The 17,964-nt window shown below is 41.6% G+C and overlaps 1 protein-coding gene across 6 annotated transcripts in view; it reads right to left on the reverse strand.

Moving 5' to 3' along the window:
* dennd6b (DENN/MADD domain containing 6B) overlaps positions 1–17,964 on the reverse strand; it is a 100,630-nt gene that overhangs the window by 56,661 nt on the left and 26,005 nt on the right. For all 6 annotated transcript variants that reach the window (XR_009447213.1, XM_059654540.1, XM_059654541.1 and 3 more), the window contains 3 exons: positions 12,534–12,639; positions 6,376–6,455; positions 5,236–5,298 (listed from right to left, as the gene is read on the reverse strand). Coding sequence is in view for 5 of the 6 variants with exons in the window: in XM_059654540.1 (XP_059510523.1) it covers positions 5,236–5,298; positions 6,376–6,455; positions 12,534–12,639 (249 nt within the window). In the remaining variant the exon portion in view is untranslated. The remainder of the gene's footprint in view (positions 1–5,235; positions 5,299–6,375; positions 6,456–12,533; positions 12,640–17,964) is intronic.

Genomic DNA, 17,964 nt, shown 5'->3' on the forward strand with positions numbered 1-17,964 from the left:
TGTGTCACAAAAGACTTGGAGACAAGCCATCTGCTTCCATCCAGCTGCAAACAAGACAAACATCAAGACTCATTATGCTAAAATGAATACCAATGCTTTTTGTTACCTTGTCACTGCAGAATAGAAGTGGAGAGATAAAACTACACTGTCGCTTATTAACACACCTAAATGAGGCCTCAGCACCTGAAACATCTGTCACATAACTGAAATCTGAACTTGATGAATTATTTAAAATATACAATTCTGGGATTCTAAGCCAGTTGTTTGACTTTCAGAGTGAGAGCAGGACTCTGACTGAAATGGCAGCCTGGCTCAGAACCTCAATCTGTCTTAAAGTTGGTGGTGAGCAATAAAAGCCTAAAATCTTTTGCCTCCAAGGAGGGGGGGGAAAAAAAATAACTGGGTCCAGCCCACCAAGGAAATTATTGAACAGTGACTTCCAGGAAGGTTTAACTCACATGATTTGATTTTTAATACCTCTGCATTTACCAAAACTTGCAACCTATCTCCTCCCCGGTTCTGACTTCCTTAAAATTTACTGAATGAGTGTATGTGGATGAAGAAGAAATTTACCTGCATTTTGAATGTTTCTTAATAAACCCATCTTGGATTTCATCATCAGTTTTTGCAGGGGCTTACTCCAAAAATTGGAATCCAAAATCCAGGGTTGGGGGAACAACCTTCAGGCTACCCCATTAAAGGGATGGGAATAAAAAGGGAAAGTTATAAGTCGAGCAATACCTCACTGTCGTGGGTGTGAGAAGACAAAATCAATCATAATTAAATTCACCCCATTCTCTTATTGTCTGTGACAATAAGAACATACAAATGGAGATGAACGCTTTGCAGGCAAGAGGAGGAGAAGGAGCAGGAGTAGTATGATGCCCTATCATACCATCATAAAAATGCCAAGAATTTTAACAATTACGGTTATTATGGTTACCATTGGTCCTCCCTCAAATTCCATTCCAACACATTTCTCTTCAGTTATCACCTTTCAGTCACTGCATTAAGCACCTTCTCATTCTTGGTGACTGCAGTCTTCTTGCCGACTTGGCTATTCCAACTTTGTCCTATGTAGCATCCTATCCTCCACGCTCTGAAAACTTGGTCTTTCAGCACTTGGCTGACTTATTGCCCCATGTCTTGCTCACTCACATCTCACCCTTGATGACTGAGATTATTTCCCCATATCCCAAGCACCTCATCATTTAAAAACAAAAATCATTCAGATCTTTACAGTTATGTTGCACTTGTTCGGAGTCTTTGTCCTTCTCCATATTCCTCTGGCAATTTTCTAAATTTCCTTATGTTTGTTTTGGTAAAACTTCTTGTGACACCAGGTTATAGGCCAACACGCTTATTTGAAATCACCAGCTTTTGGAGCATAGCCCCTCTGTCAGGTGAAGTGGGAGAAAAGCACACGGGAATGGAATTTATAGGCAGAGAGATCAAGGTCAGAGAGATCAGAAGATCATACCAAAGGTGAGAGTGACGTGTTTAATGGTAAGTCTCTGCAAGTGATCACAAGTGTCAGATGATGCAAGTAAAGCTGAATATCAAAGGCATAACAAATAATCCAATTAAACAAGGCAAAAAAAAAGATAATTACAAAAACTTAAAAATAAGGTGGTATTGAAAACAAATAACATGACTAGAATAACATTATAGGTATAAGATTTGAATGCAGATGGTTTAACCAAAGTAATAAGCAATCCAAAACTGTACAATCTAAATAAGGTAGAGCTGTGATAGCAATTTATGAAAGAGACGGTGGCCAAACAGAACAGTAAGGAAGATTTTACAGATATAGAACATATTGTGGGTCACATGCGCACGACATGAACCTAAGATCACAGTTGAGGTCATCTTCATGGGTACAGAACTTGGCTATCAGTTTCTGCTCAGCAATTCTGAGTGAGCTTGCGGTCGAGCACTGTATTGACGTAAGGCCCAAGATAACCTCACGATGCTGCACTTCACTAGCTTCCACCCTAAACATACTAAAGAAGCCATCCCCTATGGATAAACCTTGCACATACACAGGATCTGCTCAGATGAGCAGGAATGTGGCAACTATCTGAAGATTTTGAAAGACGCCCTCATAAGAGCGGATACGGTACTCAACTCATTGATTGCTAGTTTCAATGTGCCACAGCAAAAAAACTGCAATCACCTCCTCAGAAGACAAACCTAGGATATGAGTTCCCTTCAGTGTCCAGTACTTCCCCGGAGTGAAGAGACTACAACACGTTCTTTGCAGCTTTCAACATGTCTCTACACCTACACCTCCACTTCTCACCTTCAAACAACCACCGAACCTTAAACAGACTATCGTTCACAGCAAAGTACCTAGCCTTCAGAACAACAATCGACCCCAACTGCACACAACCCTGCCATGGCAACTTCTGCAAGATATTAGATTTTCCACATGAATACTACCATTACATGTGGGAACACCATCCACCACGCACACAGCAGTGACTCACCAACCTTGTCTATCTCATACACTGCAGGCAAGGATGCCCCAAGGCATAGTATATTGGTGAGACCATGCAGACATTATGACAACAGATGAATGCATACCACACAGTTGCCAGACAGAAATGTTCCCTCCCAGGCAGGGAGCACTTCAGCGGTCAAGGGTATTCAATCTTCAGGTAAGCACCCTCCAAGGCAGCCTTTGAGATATACAACAATGCAGAATCGCCAAGCAGGAACTGATAGCCAAGTTTCACATCCATGAAGATGGCCTCAGCAGTGATCTTGGGTTCATGTTGTGCTACATGTGACCCCACTACACTTCTGTATCTATAAAATCTTCCTTAGTCTTTTTTTGACACCATCACTTCAATTAATTTGCCTGGTTTTGGATTACTTATTACTGCAATTAGACCCTCAACAGGTGAACCTTGTGCTTATCATGTTATTTTAGTCATTTGGTTTATCTCCAGCACCACCTTGTTTTTAAATTTTTTGTAATTACCTTTCTAACTCATTTAAACAGATTATAGGTCATCCCTTTGCTTGTTATTCAGCTGCTGACACATTATTCACACCATCTGACATTTCTGATCACCTGCAGAGACCTTATTGTTCAAACACTCCATTCACACTACTTGTATTATCTTTTGATCTCTCCGCTCCTAAATCTCTCTGCCTATAAATGCTGTGCCAGTGTGCTTCTCTCTCAGTTCACCCAACGGAGGGGCTATGCTCCAAAAGCTTGGTGTTTTCAGATAAACATATTGGACTATAACCTGATTTCATGTGACTTCTGACTTCACATAAGCTATGAATAGAAGTAAGTCATTTGGCCCCTCAAGCTTGCTCTGCCATTTTAATAAGGTAAAGGCTGATTTGTTCTCCTCTAACTATTTAACAGTTACATTCATCAGTCCTGTTAGTAACTTTTAAAGGTTTTCAATTCTTCTCAAACTACCTTTTTGCCTCTATAGTGATGAAATAATCTTTAAGCAAGATGCTGCAGATGCTGAAAGTCTGAAAGGAGTCAGAAAATTCACTAAATACTCAGGTTAGGCAACATCTGAGGAGAGAGAAACAGAATAAATGTTTTCAGATTTGAAATCTTTCATTACAGTTCCTTTATCCATGAACGCCTGCAGACCAGAGTATTTATAGTATTTTTTGTTTTAAATTCCATTGAACAAAATAGCTTAATTTTCAATAATTCTTTGTTAATTGCTGCACCCCAGGAACATCATCACAAAACAGACCAGGTCCAAAGCACGTTGATGACACTCAAATCTATCACACCACCATCATCTCTCTCAAAGTTTCCACTGTCATTATTTTTCATGGTGATGGTATCCAGAATTGGATCAACAGACATTTCCACAAATTTCGCCTTTGGTGCCTGCCACAAACTCTTAGCCATTGACTCCATGCATCTCTGTAATAACCGCCATGGGCTGTTCACAATCTCAAAGTCCATATAAAGTATTATTTTAAAATAGCAGTTTGCATGCAATGTTCACTTAAAACGGTTCAAGAAACAAAACTAAAGCATATAGTTAGCTTTTTTAATAAAAGCAACCATTGTTGTATCCTGCTTTGTCTGTAGCTGTTTCTAGATCAAGAATTTCACACTTTTCAAAAGAACGTCATAGTGCTATTAGATTTAAAGATAATCTAAAATTCCTTCAATCATTAAGATTTTCTCTTTCCATATATACAACATTGCACTCCTACCTCAGCTTATCTGCTGCTGAAATCCTCAAAGTATTTGATATCTCCAGATTTAACTAACTCAATATTATATTGAGTAACCTTCCATATCAGAAACTTGAACTGATCCAAAATGCTGCAACCCATGCTCTAACTTGCACCAAATGCCATTCACTCAAACTCGTGCTCAATGGACTGGTTTATTCTCTGACAACGCCTGGGTTTTAAAATTGGTTTTATTCCAAACAACTTCACAGCCGAACCAGATTCCAACATGAACTTCCTGCAGTCATGTGACTCCAGACCCACATCAGTATGGCAGACTCTTAATTGCCCTCTGGCTAATCAGGGAGGGACAATAAATGCTGGCCTAGCCAGTGACGCCCACATCCCATGAATTATTAAAAACAAAAGTCCAATAATCCTCTAACTGTGGCCTGTTACACAATCCCAGTTACCTTGATTCCAATATTGGCAGCCACCACTTCAGATGTTTAGGTCCTAAATTCTAGAATTCCAACACTAAACGTCCATGTCTCTCAACCTTTCTTTCCTCCTTTAAGATATCCCTTAAAAACTAGTCCTTCAATAAAAAACTTTGGTCACTTGTTCCAAAGCACCCTGTGGTTCAACATGAAATTTTCTTCAAATAAAATTTGAGTGTCACAGGCTAGTTGCTATTCTATTTATCAATTTAGGATCATAGTCATTTTGCACATACTTGTTAAACTTGAGATAGTAGGAACTGCCGATGCTGGAGAATCTGAGGTAACAAAGGTGTGGAGCTGGATGAACACGGCAGGCCAAGCAGCATCTTAGCGGCAGGAAAGCTGACGTTTTGGGTCGGGACCCTTCAAAAAGGGCCAATTTCAGAATGGTCCAGACCTGAAACATCACCTTTCCTGCTCCTCAGCTTGCTAAACTTGAGTTTCTACTTCCACTGCATGCTAAACAATTTTAATAGGATTTACCTTAGGACAAACAGCTCCCACCACCATTGAGATTAACTAGCAGTGGGCTTCATGACAATGTGCACTTTTGTCATACCTCCTGGTTAGATTGTTTGAGAGGGCTCATTCCAAGTTTATCCTTTTTAGATGGAATCCGCACCTACAGGTGAACGGAAAATAATGCTAGACTTAAGGCAGAAAAAAGGAAACAATTATATACACACACACACACACACACACACACACACACACACACAATAAAATTCCAGAATTCAGAATATAGGTACAACCAAAGATCAACTAAATTCTGTTAAATTTATAGCTGGAAACTTTCAAACAAGTTCATCAGTTGGCATCCATGAAGAAAATTTCACCTGTTCAATATTGCTTTGGTCAAAGTTCACTGACCTCTAAAATTTCTCAAAACCTCTCAAATTAATTCATTACAATACTTCATCTTATTGTTTTTTTTTATTTCCAAATGGTACTTAGATGATGGGAAAATAAGCACACAGAAAAATGATCAATTGTCAAACATTCACACAGTCACATAACAGATTCACCATTTATTTAACTTCCAGTGTATCTTCTGCCTGAAACAAAAGTCTACATTACATACTAAACCAAGGAATACACAAGGGTAATGCTAGGTTATCTAGTGCTGTCAGCCAAATACAACTAGGGTAAAGTTGATGATTATGTTAATTAAGAGATGATTAGGTGAGCACTTAACTGAGCACATACATGGGGGAACAAGTAATCACTGTCACTGGAGTTGAGTAGTCAATGAGCAGGAATGAAATTCTGACTGAGAAAGTATTGTTTTTCAAACCAACATTTAACCTTTTGTATCCAGTACACTATATTTGAATATACTGTTTGAGTATGTTAGAGTAAAACTGAAGAGGAGAACAGAAATCTTCAATACCATGCTGGAATATGACACATCCACAATATGGCAGCTTCCACAAATCACAAGAACTTTAAATCTCTGACATGCCATGCATTATGGAATCACAGAATCACAAACTTAAATTTCATCAAGTTAATGGCTAGTCTGTAATATCTAAGAGACTGCAGAGGGCAAGACTTCAAACCCAAGTTTAAAAAAATGTCAAAGGAGAGAAACAAAGGCAGTTAGAAATGCTGTATTTTAGACTAGTTAAATTCCTAAAGGCATTTCTACTTGGGTTACTATGCAAACATTCCCATGTTCCACAGTTCTATCCATGCATACCTGAATAACCACTCCCATGATAGGCAGGCTGAGCGTTTTTCCAGGGAGTGGAGATGGCCATTGGTCTACCTCATTACAAACTGCAAACAAAAAACAAGAAAGTTTACTATATTCAGAATTCAACATTTTGTCCAAATGCTTTCTTCAACTATATCTTTTTCTCAATTAAACTTTTTCCAGAATTGTTCCCACTTTAATGATAAAGGCCCCTTGGGGATGAGCAACGATTAAATGATCAAATTCTTCATTGAGATAGACAGTGACATGGTTGATTCCAAGAGTGAAATCCTGAATCCAAAGAGAAGAAACTACAATCATAGAAATATTAGGGAATGCTATTTAAAGGGATAATGATACAAAGGCAACGTCAAACATTCAAAGAGTGCATGGGTGAACTGCAATGATCGTTCATTCCTGTATGGTGCAAAAGTAAATTAGAGAAGTTGGCCAAACCGTGGATTAAACAGAAATTAGACATAGGGTTATATCCAGAGAGCTTGCATACAAATTGGGAGCAGTTTAGAATTCAACAAAAAGGAGGACAAAGGTTTTGACTAAGAGAGAAAATAGATTGAGCAAGTAAGCTCCCAGGAAAAATACAAACTAACTGTAAATGCTTCTATCGGTATATGAAGAGAAAAAGATTAGTGAAAGCAGACTGTAGGCCCCTTACAGTCAGAAAGAGGAGAATTTATAATGAGGAACAAAGAAATGTTTGAGCATCTAAAAATACATTAGTTTTGTGTTCACAACAGAGGATACAAATAACTTACCAGAAAAAAAAATCATGAGGGACATAGATAAGATGATGAATAACAAAAGGTCTTTTTCCTAGGGTAGGGGAATTTAAAACTAGAGGAAATAGGCTTAAAGTGAGAGGGGAGAGCTTGAAAAGGGACCTGTGAGGCAATGTTTTGACACAGCGGGCAGTACATGTATGGAATGAATGGCCGGATAAAGTGGTAGCAGGTGTAGTTTATATTTGAAAGACATTTGGACAGGTTCAGATAGATATGATCCAAATGCAGGAAAAATAGGAAACAAAAACAGAAGTTGCTGGAAAAACTCAGCAGGTCTGGCAGCATCTGCAAGAGGAGAAATCAGAGTTAATGTTTCCGGCCCAGTGGCAGCATCCAAAGTCCTTTTGGTCTTTCTTTGGCAGGCAAACGGGACTAGGTTAATTTGGGAAACCTGGTCTCAAGAAGGAGTTGGACCAAGGGAGTCTCTATTTCTGCACTGTGTGACTCAAAATGCTGTCAAAGAGTGTTTAATGAGAGGGAGGAACAGGTATTAGTAAAGAAAAAGGGGAAATTGACGGGATTGAAGGCTGATAAATCTCCACGGCCTGATAATCTACATTCCAGTGTACTCAAGGAAATGATCCTAGAGATCCTTTGCAATAATAGCAGCCAGACCAGGAACTGAACACCCTATTGGCATGACTCACCAGCTGCCCAGCCAACTGAGCTAACTCACCCACTCAAAAAGCACGTGTTAAGGAAACGTAGTCAGCAGGATTCAAACCTGTGCGGAGGAAACCCTAATGGATTGCCTTAACCATTCAGCTATGACTCCACGAGACTGCCGAGTAAGATAAGGGCCCATGGTGTTAGAGGCAAGGTGCTAGCATGGATAGAAGACTGGCTATCTGGCAGAAAGCAGAGATAGGGGTAAAAGGGTCTTTTTCAGGATGGCAGCCAGTGACAAGTGGTGTTCCACGAAGGTCAGTGTTGGGCTCCACAACTTGTCACTTTGTACATTAATGATCTAGTTGATGGAACTGTGGGCATTCTGGCTAAGTTTGCAGATGCTAAAAAGATAGGTGGAGGGACAGGTAGTATTGAGGAGGAGGGGAGGCTGCAGAAGGATTTGGACAGGTGAGGAGAGTGGGCAAAGAAGTGGCAGATGGAGGACAACATGGGAAAGTGTGAGCTCATGCACTCTGGTAAGAAGAATAAAAGCATGGACTATTTTCTAAATGGGAAGAAAATTCATAAGTCTGAAGTGAAAAGAGACTTGGGAGTTCTGGTCCAGGATTCCCTCAAGGTAAACGTGCAGGTTGTGTCAGTAGTCAGGAAGGCATTTATTTTGAGAGGACTTTAATATAAAAGCAGGGATGTACTTATGAGGCTTTATAAGGCTCTGGTCAGGCTACATTTGGAGTATTGTGTGCAGTTTTGGGCCCCATATCTCAGGAAGAATGTACTGGCCCTGGAGTGAGTTCAGAGGAGGTTAATGAGAATGGTCCCAGGAATGGAAAGCTTAACGTATGAGGACTCTGGGACTATATGCATTGGAGTTTAGAAGGAGGTGGGGGGGGGGGGGGGGGGGGGGGATCTAATTGAAACTTTCAGAATACTGAATGGCCTGGACAGAGTGGATGTTGGGAAGATGTTTCCACTGGTAGGAGAAACTAGGACCTGAGCCTTTGAGTAAAGGAAAGACTTTTTAAGAACGAAGATAAGGAGAATCATCTTCAGCCAGAGAGTGGTGAATCTATGGAATTCTTAGAGGATGTAACTGGTAGAGTTGATCGGGGAGCCAGCGGATGTGGTTTGTATAAACTTACAGAAAGCTTTTGACAAAGTGTCACATAAGAGTTTGGCATGTAAATCTAGAGCGCTTGGGATTGCAGGTACTATATTCAGATGGATCAAAGACTGGGTGGCAGACAGGAAACAAATAGTAGGAATAAATAGATCTTTTTCCAAATGGAAGCTAAGAAATGAGCCGGGTACCACAGGGATCACTGCCATGTACCCAACTACTCTAATTGTCTTTTCATAACTTAGATGTGGGAGCGAAATGCAATGTCAAAATTTGTAGATGACAAAAGCTGGGTGAGAGGGTGAACTGTCAGGAGAATACTGCAATGCTTCAGTGTGATTTGGCCAAGTTGACTAAGTGGGCAAATGCACGGTCGATGCAATAAAATTTGAATAAATGCCAGGTTATCTACTTTGGTAGCAAAAATAGGAAGGCAGATTATCAGCCATCATCATAAAGAATGGCAGAGTAGGCTCAAAGAGCCAAATGGCCTGCTCCTGCTCCTATGAGGCAAAAATTGGAAGGCAGACTATCAGAACAGCTATAGATTGGACCGTGGTGGGTTGGCAGGGGGGAAAAAAAGAGGGGACGAATGTGCAGCGAGACCTGGGTATCATCACATACCTGATGAAGGTATGCATGCAGGTGCAGTAGGCAGTGAAATACACAAATGATATGTTGGGCTTCGTAGTGAAAGGATCCGAGAACTGGGTTACGTTTGTTTTGATGCAGTTACACAGGGCCTGAAGTGAGACCACACTTGGAATAATGTGTAGTTTTCACCTCCTTGTCTGAGGAAGGATGGTCTTGCTATAGTGGGAGTACGGCTGAAAGTCACCAGAGCTATTCACGTGATTGCAAACTGACATACAAAGGAGTGGTTGAATTGGTTAGCACGATATTCATGGAGTTCTCACAAACAAGGGGGATCTCAAAGTAACCTGTAAAATCCTAAGAGGACTAGATAGGTAGATGCAGGGAGGATATACCCGATGGCAGGAGAGTCCAGAGCAGGGGCTCACCATCTACAGATAAGGGCAAACCTTCTAAGTCTGAGCATAGTCGGCAGATTTTGGAAAAAAGTGTGGACGTAATAGGGTTGTTGTAATGGGTGACTTTAACTTTCCCAATATTGATTGAAACCTCCTTCAAGCAGATTTGAATGGACCTGTTTTTGTAAGGTGTGTTCAGGAGGGTTTCCTAACTCAGTAGGTTGACAGGCCGACGAGGGGAGAGGCCATTCTAGACTTGGTGCTCGGAAACGAACCGGGGCAGGTATCAGATCTTGTAGTGGGAGAGCATTTTGGTGATAGTGACCATAACTGCCGCACATTCTACATAGCTATGGAGAAGGAGACGATTAGGCAAAATGGGAGGATATTTAATTGGGGAAGAGGAAACTATGATGCGATTAGACAGGAGTTAGGAAGCATGGACTGGGAGCAATTGTTCCATGGTAAAGGCACTATAGACATGTGGGGACTGTTTAAGAAACAGTTGTTGCGAGTGATGAATAAATATGTCCCTCTGAGACAGGCAAGAAGGGGTAAGATAAAGGAACCTTGGATGACAAGAGCAGTGGAGCTTCTCGTCAAAAGGAAGGTAGCTTACATAAAGGTGGAGGAAGCTAAGGCCGAGCTCAGCTCTAGAGGATTACAGGCAGGTGAGGAAGGAGCTCAAAAATCGTCTGAGGAGAGCCAGGAGGGGGCACGAGAAATGCTTGGCAGAACGCATCAGGGACAACACAAAGGCATTTTACACTTACGTGAGGAATAAGAGAATGGTCAAAGAAAGAGTAGGGCCAATCAGGGATAGTATAGGGAACTTGTGTGTGGAGTCCGAGGTGGTAAGCGAAGCCCTAAATTAGTTTTTTGCTTCTGTCTTTACGAAAGAAACAAACTTTGTAGTGAATGAAACCTTTGAAGAGCAGGTGTGCATGCTGGAATGGATAGAGATAGAGGAAGCTGATGTGCTGAACATTTTGTCAAACATTATGATTGACAAGTCGCCAGGCCTGGACCAGATTTGTCCTCGGCTGCTTTGGGAAACGAGAAATGCAATTGCTTCGCCACTTGCGAAGATCTTTGCATCCTCGCTCTCCACTGGAGTCGTACCTGAGGACTGGAGAGAGGCAAATGTCATTCCTCTCTTCAAGAGAGGAAATAGGGAAATCCCCTCAATTACAGACCAGTAAGTCTCACGGCTGTCGTCTGCAAGGTGTTAGAAAGAATTCTGACGGATAGGATTTATGACCATCTGGAACAGCATGGCTTGATTAAATGCAGTCAACACGGCTTTGTGAGGGGCAGGTCATGCCTCACAAACCTTGGAGTTCTTTGAGGATGTGACTAGAAAAGTTGATGAGGGTCGAGCTGTGGATGTGGTGTATATGGACTTCAGCAAGGCATTTGATAAGGTTCCCCATGGTAGGCTCATTCAGAAGGTCAGGAGGAATGGGATACAGGGGAACTTAGCTGTCTGGATACAGAATTGGCTGGCCAACAGAAGACAGCAAGTGGTAGTAGAAGGAAAATATTCTGCCTGGAAGTCAGTGGTGAGTGGTGTTCCACAGGGCTCTGTCCTTGGGCCTCTACTGTTTGTAATTTTTATTATTGACTTGGATGAGGGGATTGAAGGATGGGTCAGCAAGTTTGCAGACGACACAAAGGTCGGGGGTGTCGTTGACAGTATAGAGGGCTGTTGTAGGCTGCAGCGAGACATTGACAGGATGCAGAGATGGGCTGAGAGGTGGCAGATGGAGTTCAACCTGGATAAATGCGAGGTGATGCATTTTGGAAGGTCGAATTTGAAAGCCGAGTACAGGATTAAGGATAGGATTCTTGGCAGTGTGGAGGAACAGAGGGATCTTGGTGTGCAGATACATAGATCCCTTAAAATGGCCACCCAAGTGGACAGGGTTGTTAAGAAAGCATATGGTGTTTTGGCTTTCATTAACAGGGGGATTGAGTTTAAGAGTCGTGAGATCTTGTTGCAGCTCTATAAAACTTTGGTTAGGCCGCACTTGGAATACTGCATCCAGTTCTGGTCGCCCTATTAAAGGAAAGATGTGGATGCTTTGGAGAGGGTTCAGAGGAGGTTTACCAGGATGCTGCCTGGACTGAAGGGCTTATCTTATGAAGAGAGGTTGACTGAGCTCGGACTTTTTTCATTGGAGAAAAGGAGGAGGAGAGGGGACCTAATTGAGGTGTACAAGATAATGAGAGGCATAGAGAGAGTTGATAGCCAGGGACTATTCCCCAGGGCAGAAACGGCTAACACGAGGGGTCATAGTTTTAAGCTGGTTGGAGGAAAGTATAGAGGGGATGTCAGAGGCGGGTTCTTTACACAGAGTTGTGAGAGCATGGAATGCGTTGCCAGCAGCAGTTGTGGAAGCAAGGTCATTGGGGACATTTGAGAGACTGCTGGACATGCGTATGATCACTGAAATTTGAGGGTGTATACATGAGGATCAATGGTCGGCACAACATTGTGGGCTGAAGGGCCTGTTCTCTGCTGTACTGTTCTATATACCCCTAGGAGGACAAATTTTATGTAGGATATTCTGCGTTTGCTGTTTCTTATAATTGTAACATTCCTGGAAATGCTCTAACCTGCCTCTAGACAAGGCTCCAGCTTCTCAAAGTATTCAGGTGCAATTAGTTGCAGTAGAGAATGGAAGAGGTTCACAAAAGGAAGTCGAGAAATCAGCACCAGTGACTGGGGAAAGAAAAACAAAAGTAAGGACATGATGACACAAATACAATCCAGCTTTGGTTTATTTTATGAAACCTAACTTACCATGTTAGGGTCTAGGCCTGAAATGTCTGCTCTCCTGCTCCTCTGATGGTCCTTGGCCTACTGTGTTCATCCAGCTGTACACCTTGTTATCTCTTAACATGTTACACATTGTACTTTAAACATCAAATGACAGGATCCTGTCCACAGTTGGCTGTTTTTGCTCTAATCAATGCCTCGTAGACATTGTTATGTGGAGGTGCCAGTGTTGGACAGGGGTTGACAAGGGCAGAAATCACATGGCACCAGGTTACAGTCCAACAGGTTTACTTAAAAACAAGCATTCACAGCTTCACTCCTTCTACCTTAAACCTGAAGGTGAGGCAAAGCTCCAAATGTTTGTTTTCACATTAACCTGTTGGACTGTAACCTCGTGTCATATGATTTTTGACCTTAGAAACTGGATCGAAAACAATGTTGAGCCTCACACAACGGATCTCTGTGTGGCGTTGTATGCTAGGTAAGGTTAGCTGCTGAGTGTATGCAGCAATCAGAAAAACTAACTTAGAATTGAACAAGTACAATCACAAGAGCATCTCTCAATTCCATGACTTTTACCAGCAGGTAAACAAAAGCAGCAAGTTTTGCCACCTCTAAATTTTCCTCCAAGTTATACACCATCCTGATTAGTGCCTTTGGCATTGTTGGTGGGTGAGAACTACAAGACCATAAGACAGAGAAGCAGAAATAAGGCCATTTGGCCCATTGAGAGTGCTCCACCATTCAATCATGGCCGAGAAGTTCCTCAACCCCATTCTACTGCTTTCTCCCCATAGCCCTTGATCTCCTTGGTAATTGAGAACCTATCTCCATCTTAAAAGTACTCAATGACCTGGCCTCTACAGCCTTCTATAGCAGTGAATTCCATAGATTCACCACTCTCCAGTTGAAAATGTTTCTTCTTATCTCCATTCTGAAAAGATCTTCCCTTTACTCAAAAGCAGTGCCCTCGGGTCTTAGTCTCCTCTACAAATAGAAGCATCTTCCCAACATCCACTCTGTCCAGGCCATTCAGTATTCTGAAAGTTTCAATTAGATGCCCCCCCTCCCGCCATCCTTCTAAACTCCAATGAGTATAGTCCCAGAGTCCTCATACGTTAAGCTTTCCATTCCTGGGACCATTCTCATTAACCTCCTCTGAACTCACTCCAGGGCCAGTACATCCTTCCTGAGATATGGGGCCCAAAACTGCACATAATACTCCAAATGTAGCCTGACCAGAGCCTTATAAAGCCTCATAAGTACATCCCTGCTTTTATATTAAAGTCCTCTCAAAATAAATGCCTTCCTGACTACTGACACAACCTGCACGTTTACCTTGAGGGAATCCTGGACCAGAACTCCCAAGTCTCTTTTCACTTCAGACTTATGAATTTTCTTCCCATTTAGAAAATAGTCCATGCTTTTATTCTTCTTACCAGAGTGCATGAGCTCACACTTTCCCATGTTGTCCTCCATCTGCCACTTCTTTGCCCACTCTACTCACCTGTCCAAATCCTTCTGCAGCCTCCCTTCTTCCTCAATACTACCTGTCCCTCCACCTATCTTTTTAGCATCTGCAAACTTAGCCAGAATGCCCACAGTTCCATCAACTAGATCATTAATGTACAAAGTGACAAGTTGTGGAGCCCAACACTGACCTTCGTGGAACACCACTTGTCACTGGCTGCCATCCTGAGAAAGACCCCTTTATCTCTGCTCTGTGCTTTCTGCCAGACAGCCAATCTTCTATCCATGCTAGCACCTTGCATTTAACACCATGGGCCCTTATCTTACCCATGGCTGAGGTTAGGCTAATTGGCCTGTAATTTTCCATCTTTTGCCTTACTCCCTTTTTAAACAGGGGTGTCACATTAGCAATTCTCCAGTCCTCTGGGACCTTCCCTGACTCTCATATTCCTGGAAGATCACCACTAACGCTTCTACTAATCTCTTCAGCTATCTCCTTTAGAACTCTGGGGTGTAGTTCTTCTAGTCCAGGTGATTTGCCCACCTTCAGGCCAATCTGTTTTACTGGCACCTTCTCCTTGGTGATGGCCACTATACTCAACTCTGCCCCCTGACTCTTGGATTTTTAGGAGCACACATCAGTCTTCACAGTGGAAGATGTGAGTAAAGTAATTATTCAATTCCTTGGCCATTTCCTGTTCCTCACAACTATCTCTCCACAGTCATTTTCCAGTGGTCCGATGTCCACTTTTGCCCTTTATATATCACAAAAAAAAACTGTGTCTTCATTTATATTACTGGCTAACTTACCCTCACACTTAATCTTCTCCCTCTTTTTTTTTGTTGCCTTCTGGTGGTCTTTGTACACTTCCCAATCCTCTGGTTTCCGACTGCCCTTCGCTACATTATGTGCTTTCTCTTTTGCTTTTATGCTATCCCTGTCTTCCTTTGTCAACCATGGTGGCCTCATCCTCCGTGTGCTATGTTTCTTTTTCCTGGGGATGAATTTTTTCCACAGCTCCAGAATTACTCCCAGAAACTCCTGCCATTGCTGTTCCACTGTCTTTCCTGCTAGGCTCCTCTTCTGCCCAATTCTGCCCAACTCCTCCTTCATACCTCTAGTTGCCTTTATTCAGCTATAAACCATTACCTCTGATTTTATCTTTTCCCTCTCAAATTGCAGAATAAATTCAATCATATTATGATCACTGCCTCCTCAGGGTTCCTTTATCTTAACCTCCCTTATCAAGTCTGCATCATTGCACAACACTAAATCCAGTATTGCCTGTGGCCTTGTGGGCTCCACCACCAGCTACTCCAAAAAGCCATCTTGTAGACATTCCACAAACTCCTTTTCTTGCAATCCACTACCAACATGATTTTCACAGTCCACCTGCATGTTGAAATCCTTCATGATCACTGTGACTTGGCCTTACTTACACTCCTTTTCTAGTTCCTGGTGTATCTTGCGTCCCAGCTCCTGGCTACTGTTAAGGCCTGTACACAACCCCAGCTATGGCTTTTTAACCTTTGCGGTTCCTCAATTCTACCACACAGATTCTGTCCCATCTGACCCTACTAACTTTGGCATTCATGACTTAATATTATTGTAAAGACTTCAGTGGTTCAAGTGTAACCATGAGTAATGGTGAAAAGGCAATAAAAATAAGTTTAATAGTATCAGCTGCATCAATAACAAACATAGAAAATCAAACATTAATTTGAAATTTTGTTTTAAAACTACACTTGAATTCACCTGTGACTGAAATTCTTGCACTTATTTCATTCCCTCTCACAAGCTATCGCTCATTACATTTTACTGCTAAGAAAGTGAATGCCAAGGCAATTCTTTGGGGTAATTTCTGAAATCTACAGAGTAGTATTATGTGGTAGAACTTTCTAAGATGCAGATTTCTTTGAGCCTAACATATTTGCTTATTTTTATTCATAAAATATCGTAGTTACTTCTCACCTCTAAACAGGCTAATAAGATATAGCAAACTTTGCTTTACTAGGCACCTTTATGAACGACCACTCTTGAGAAATCAACAAAAAATTTAATACCGGAGGTAATTTAATACCCGAAATAGTGGAGGTTGACTGTATTATCATCATCATCTCAGCTATGTCACTGAGTACCCAGGTGAGGGGGCAAGTGAGAAGGCTCTCTGCCGGCAAGCTTTATTCAAGGCAAAGTTGCATTATCACTCAAGTGATTTGTGCTGTAAATAAAGTATATAAAAGAGATACGGTATTCCCAGAATTAAATTTCTATTACTCAGAGGGTGTGTTTTTCCATTGATTACGCAGACCTCTTGATTAAACAGAATTGATCAACTGACACTCTCCTGGTCCCACAGGTGCCACTAATCAAAAGTTTGTTGCATTCCTACTCATCCCATTCAAACGAAAATTATGAACCCCTAAATAAATTGCCAAAGAAAATCCAAACAAAATAAATGGCACGGTTATGAATGGAATATTTAATGGGCTGCCATTTAACCATTAGTCCTTGCGAGACTTCCTTTACAATTTGTATTTCTTCTCAGTGGTAGAAAGAGGAGATCAGAGGTGGTGAGAACTCCTAAATGTGTTAAACTGACAGACACCTGCAGTGAACTTGGAGACCCCTCAAAAGACAACTAAAAAAAAATCACCGTGACACTGTGCAAGTGGTGCCTACAAATGAAGGGGGAAAAATATGCAAGAACATAGTAAAAATAAGGGATTCTATAAATAGGACACTGACAGATGATCTTGAGAGAATCCCGAATACCAGTCTGGGATACAATGGAGTGGCTACAAATGACTTTAGGAAAAGAAAAGCTGAAATAAGTTAGAGTTTACAACAGAACCAATGAATACCAAGGAATGTAATTCACACTCTGCAAAAGGACTTCCAGGAATCAGGTGATTGACAGGGAGAAGTGACCTCAGGTTTCTTTGTTATAAATTAGTTTAAGAATGGAAAGAAAATGGAGCATGTTGACAAGACAAATGATGTAGGATTTAAACATCTGGGGCACCAACATCATTTTTGGGACACGACTGAAATCATAGAGATGTGCAGACTTCAGCTGAACAGAAAGGAGGTTGCTGCAAAGGTCAAACACTCAAAAGAACGACTGCAAATGAAGTTATAGGCCAAGTGCTGGAAAAAGGGATCAGTAAAGATAAGATAGATGCTTGATGTCCAGCACTACAAAATGGGCCAGAAGGCCTTTTTCCACGCTGTATTGATTGAGATCAATGAGCTTGCTGTGCAGGACATTTTAAACCATATGCTAAGCAAAGACAATAAAATAAAACAAGGAAGTACAAAAGAAGGTACAGAATTCAAAAGCTGTGGTCAAGTTAAAGGACAGAGATAAAAGCATAATAAAAGGACAGATCAAGAGGAGGAACAAATCCTTAATCCCCGAATTACCCTCAAAACTCCCTTTCCTTTCCCACATCTTTTTCACATGCCCCACCCTAGCCTGGATTCCCTTTATTGGTCATCACCTTAATGTAGTGGAAGAGCCTTGCTCTTTCCAATGATCCTTTCAACAATGTCATCAAATCCTCCTGGTAGGCTCACAAGGCAGTAAGGCTGGGGGCTAAGATGCCAGACAAAGATATCCACTGGAAGAAACAGTGAGAAGAGCCAAATGCAAATTATGTCCTCTTGCTAAGGATGTATGCTCCATTTGGCCTCATTATATCAAACATACCCTTCTGCTAAACCACTTGGAGGCCTCCTGAATCAAAGCATTGGCACTTCCCTGATTACACCTTCGTTCAGGTCAAAGATCTCAG

The sequence above is a fragment of the Stegostoma tigrinum genome, chromosome 25 (assembly GCF_030684315.1).
Source record: "Stegostoma tigrinum isolate sSteTig4 chromosome 25, sSteTig4.hap1, whole genome shotgun sequence".
NCBI lineage: Eukaryota > Metazoa > Chordata > Chondrichthyes > Orectolobiformes > Stegostomatidae > Stegostoma > Stegostoma tigrinum.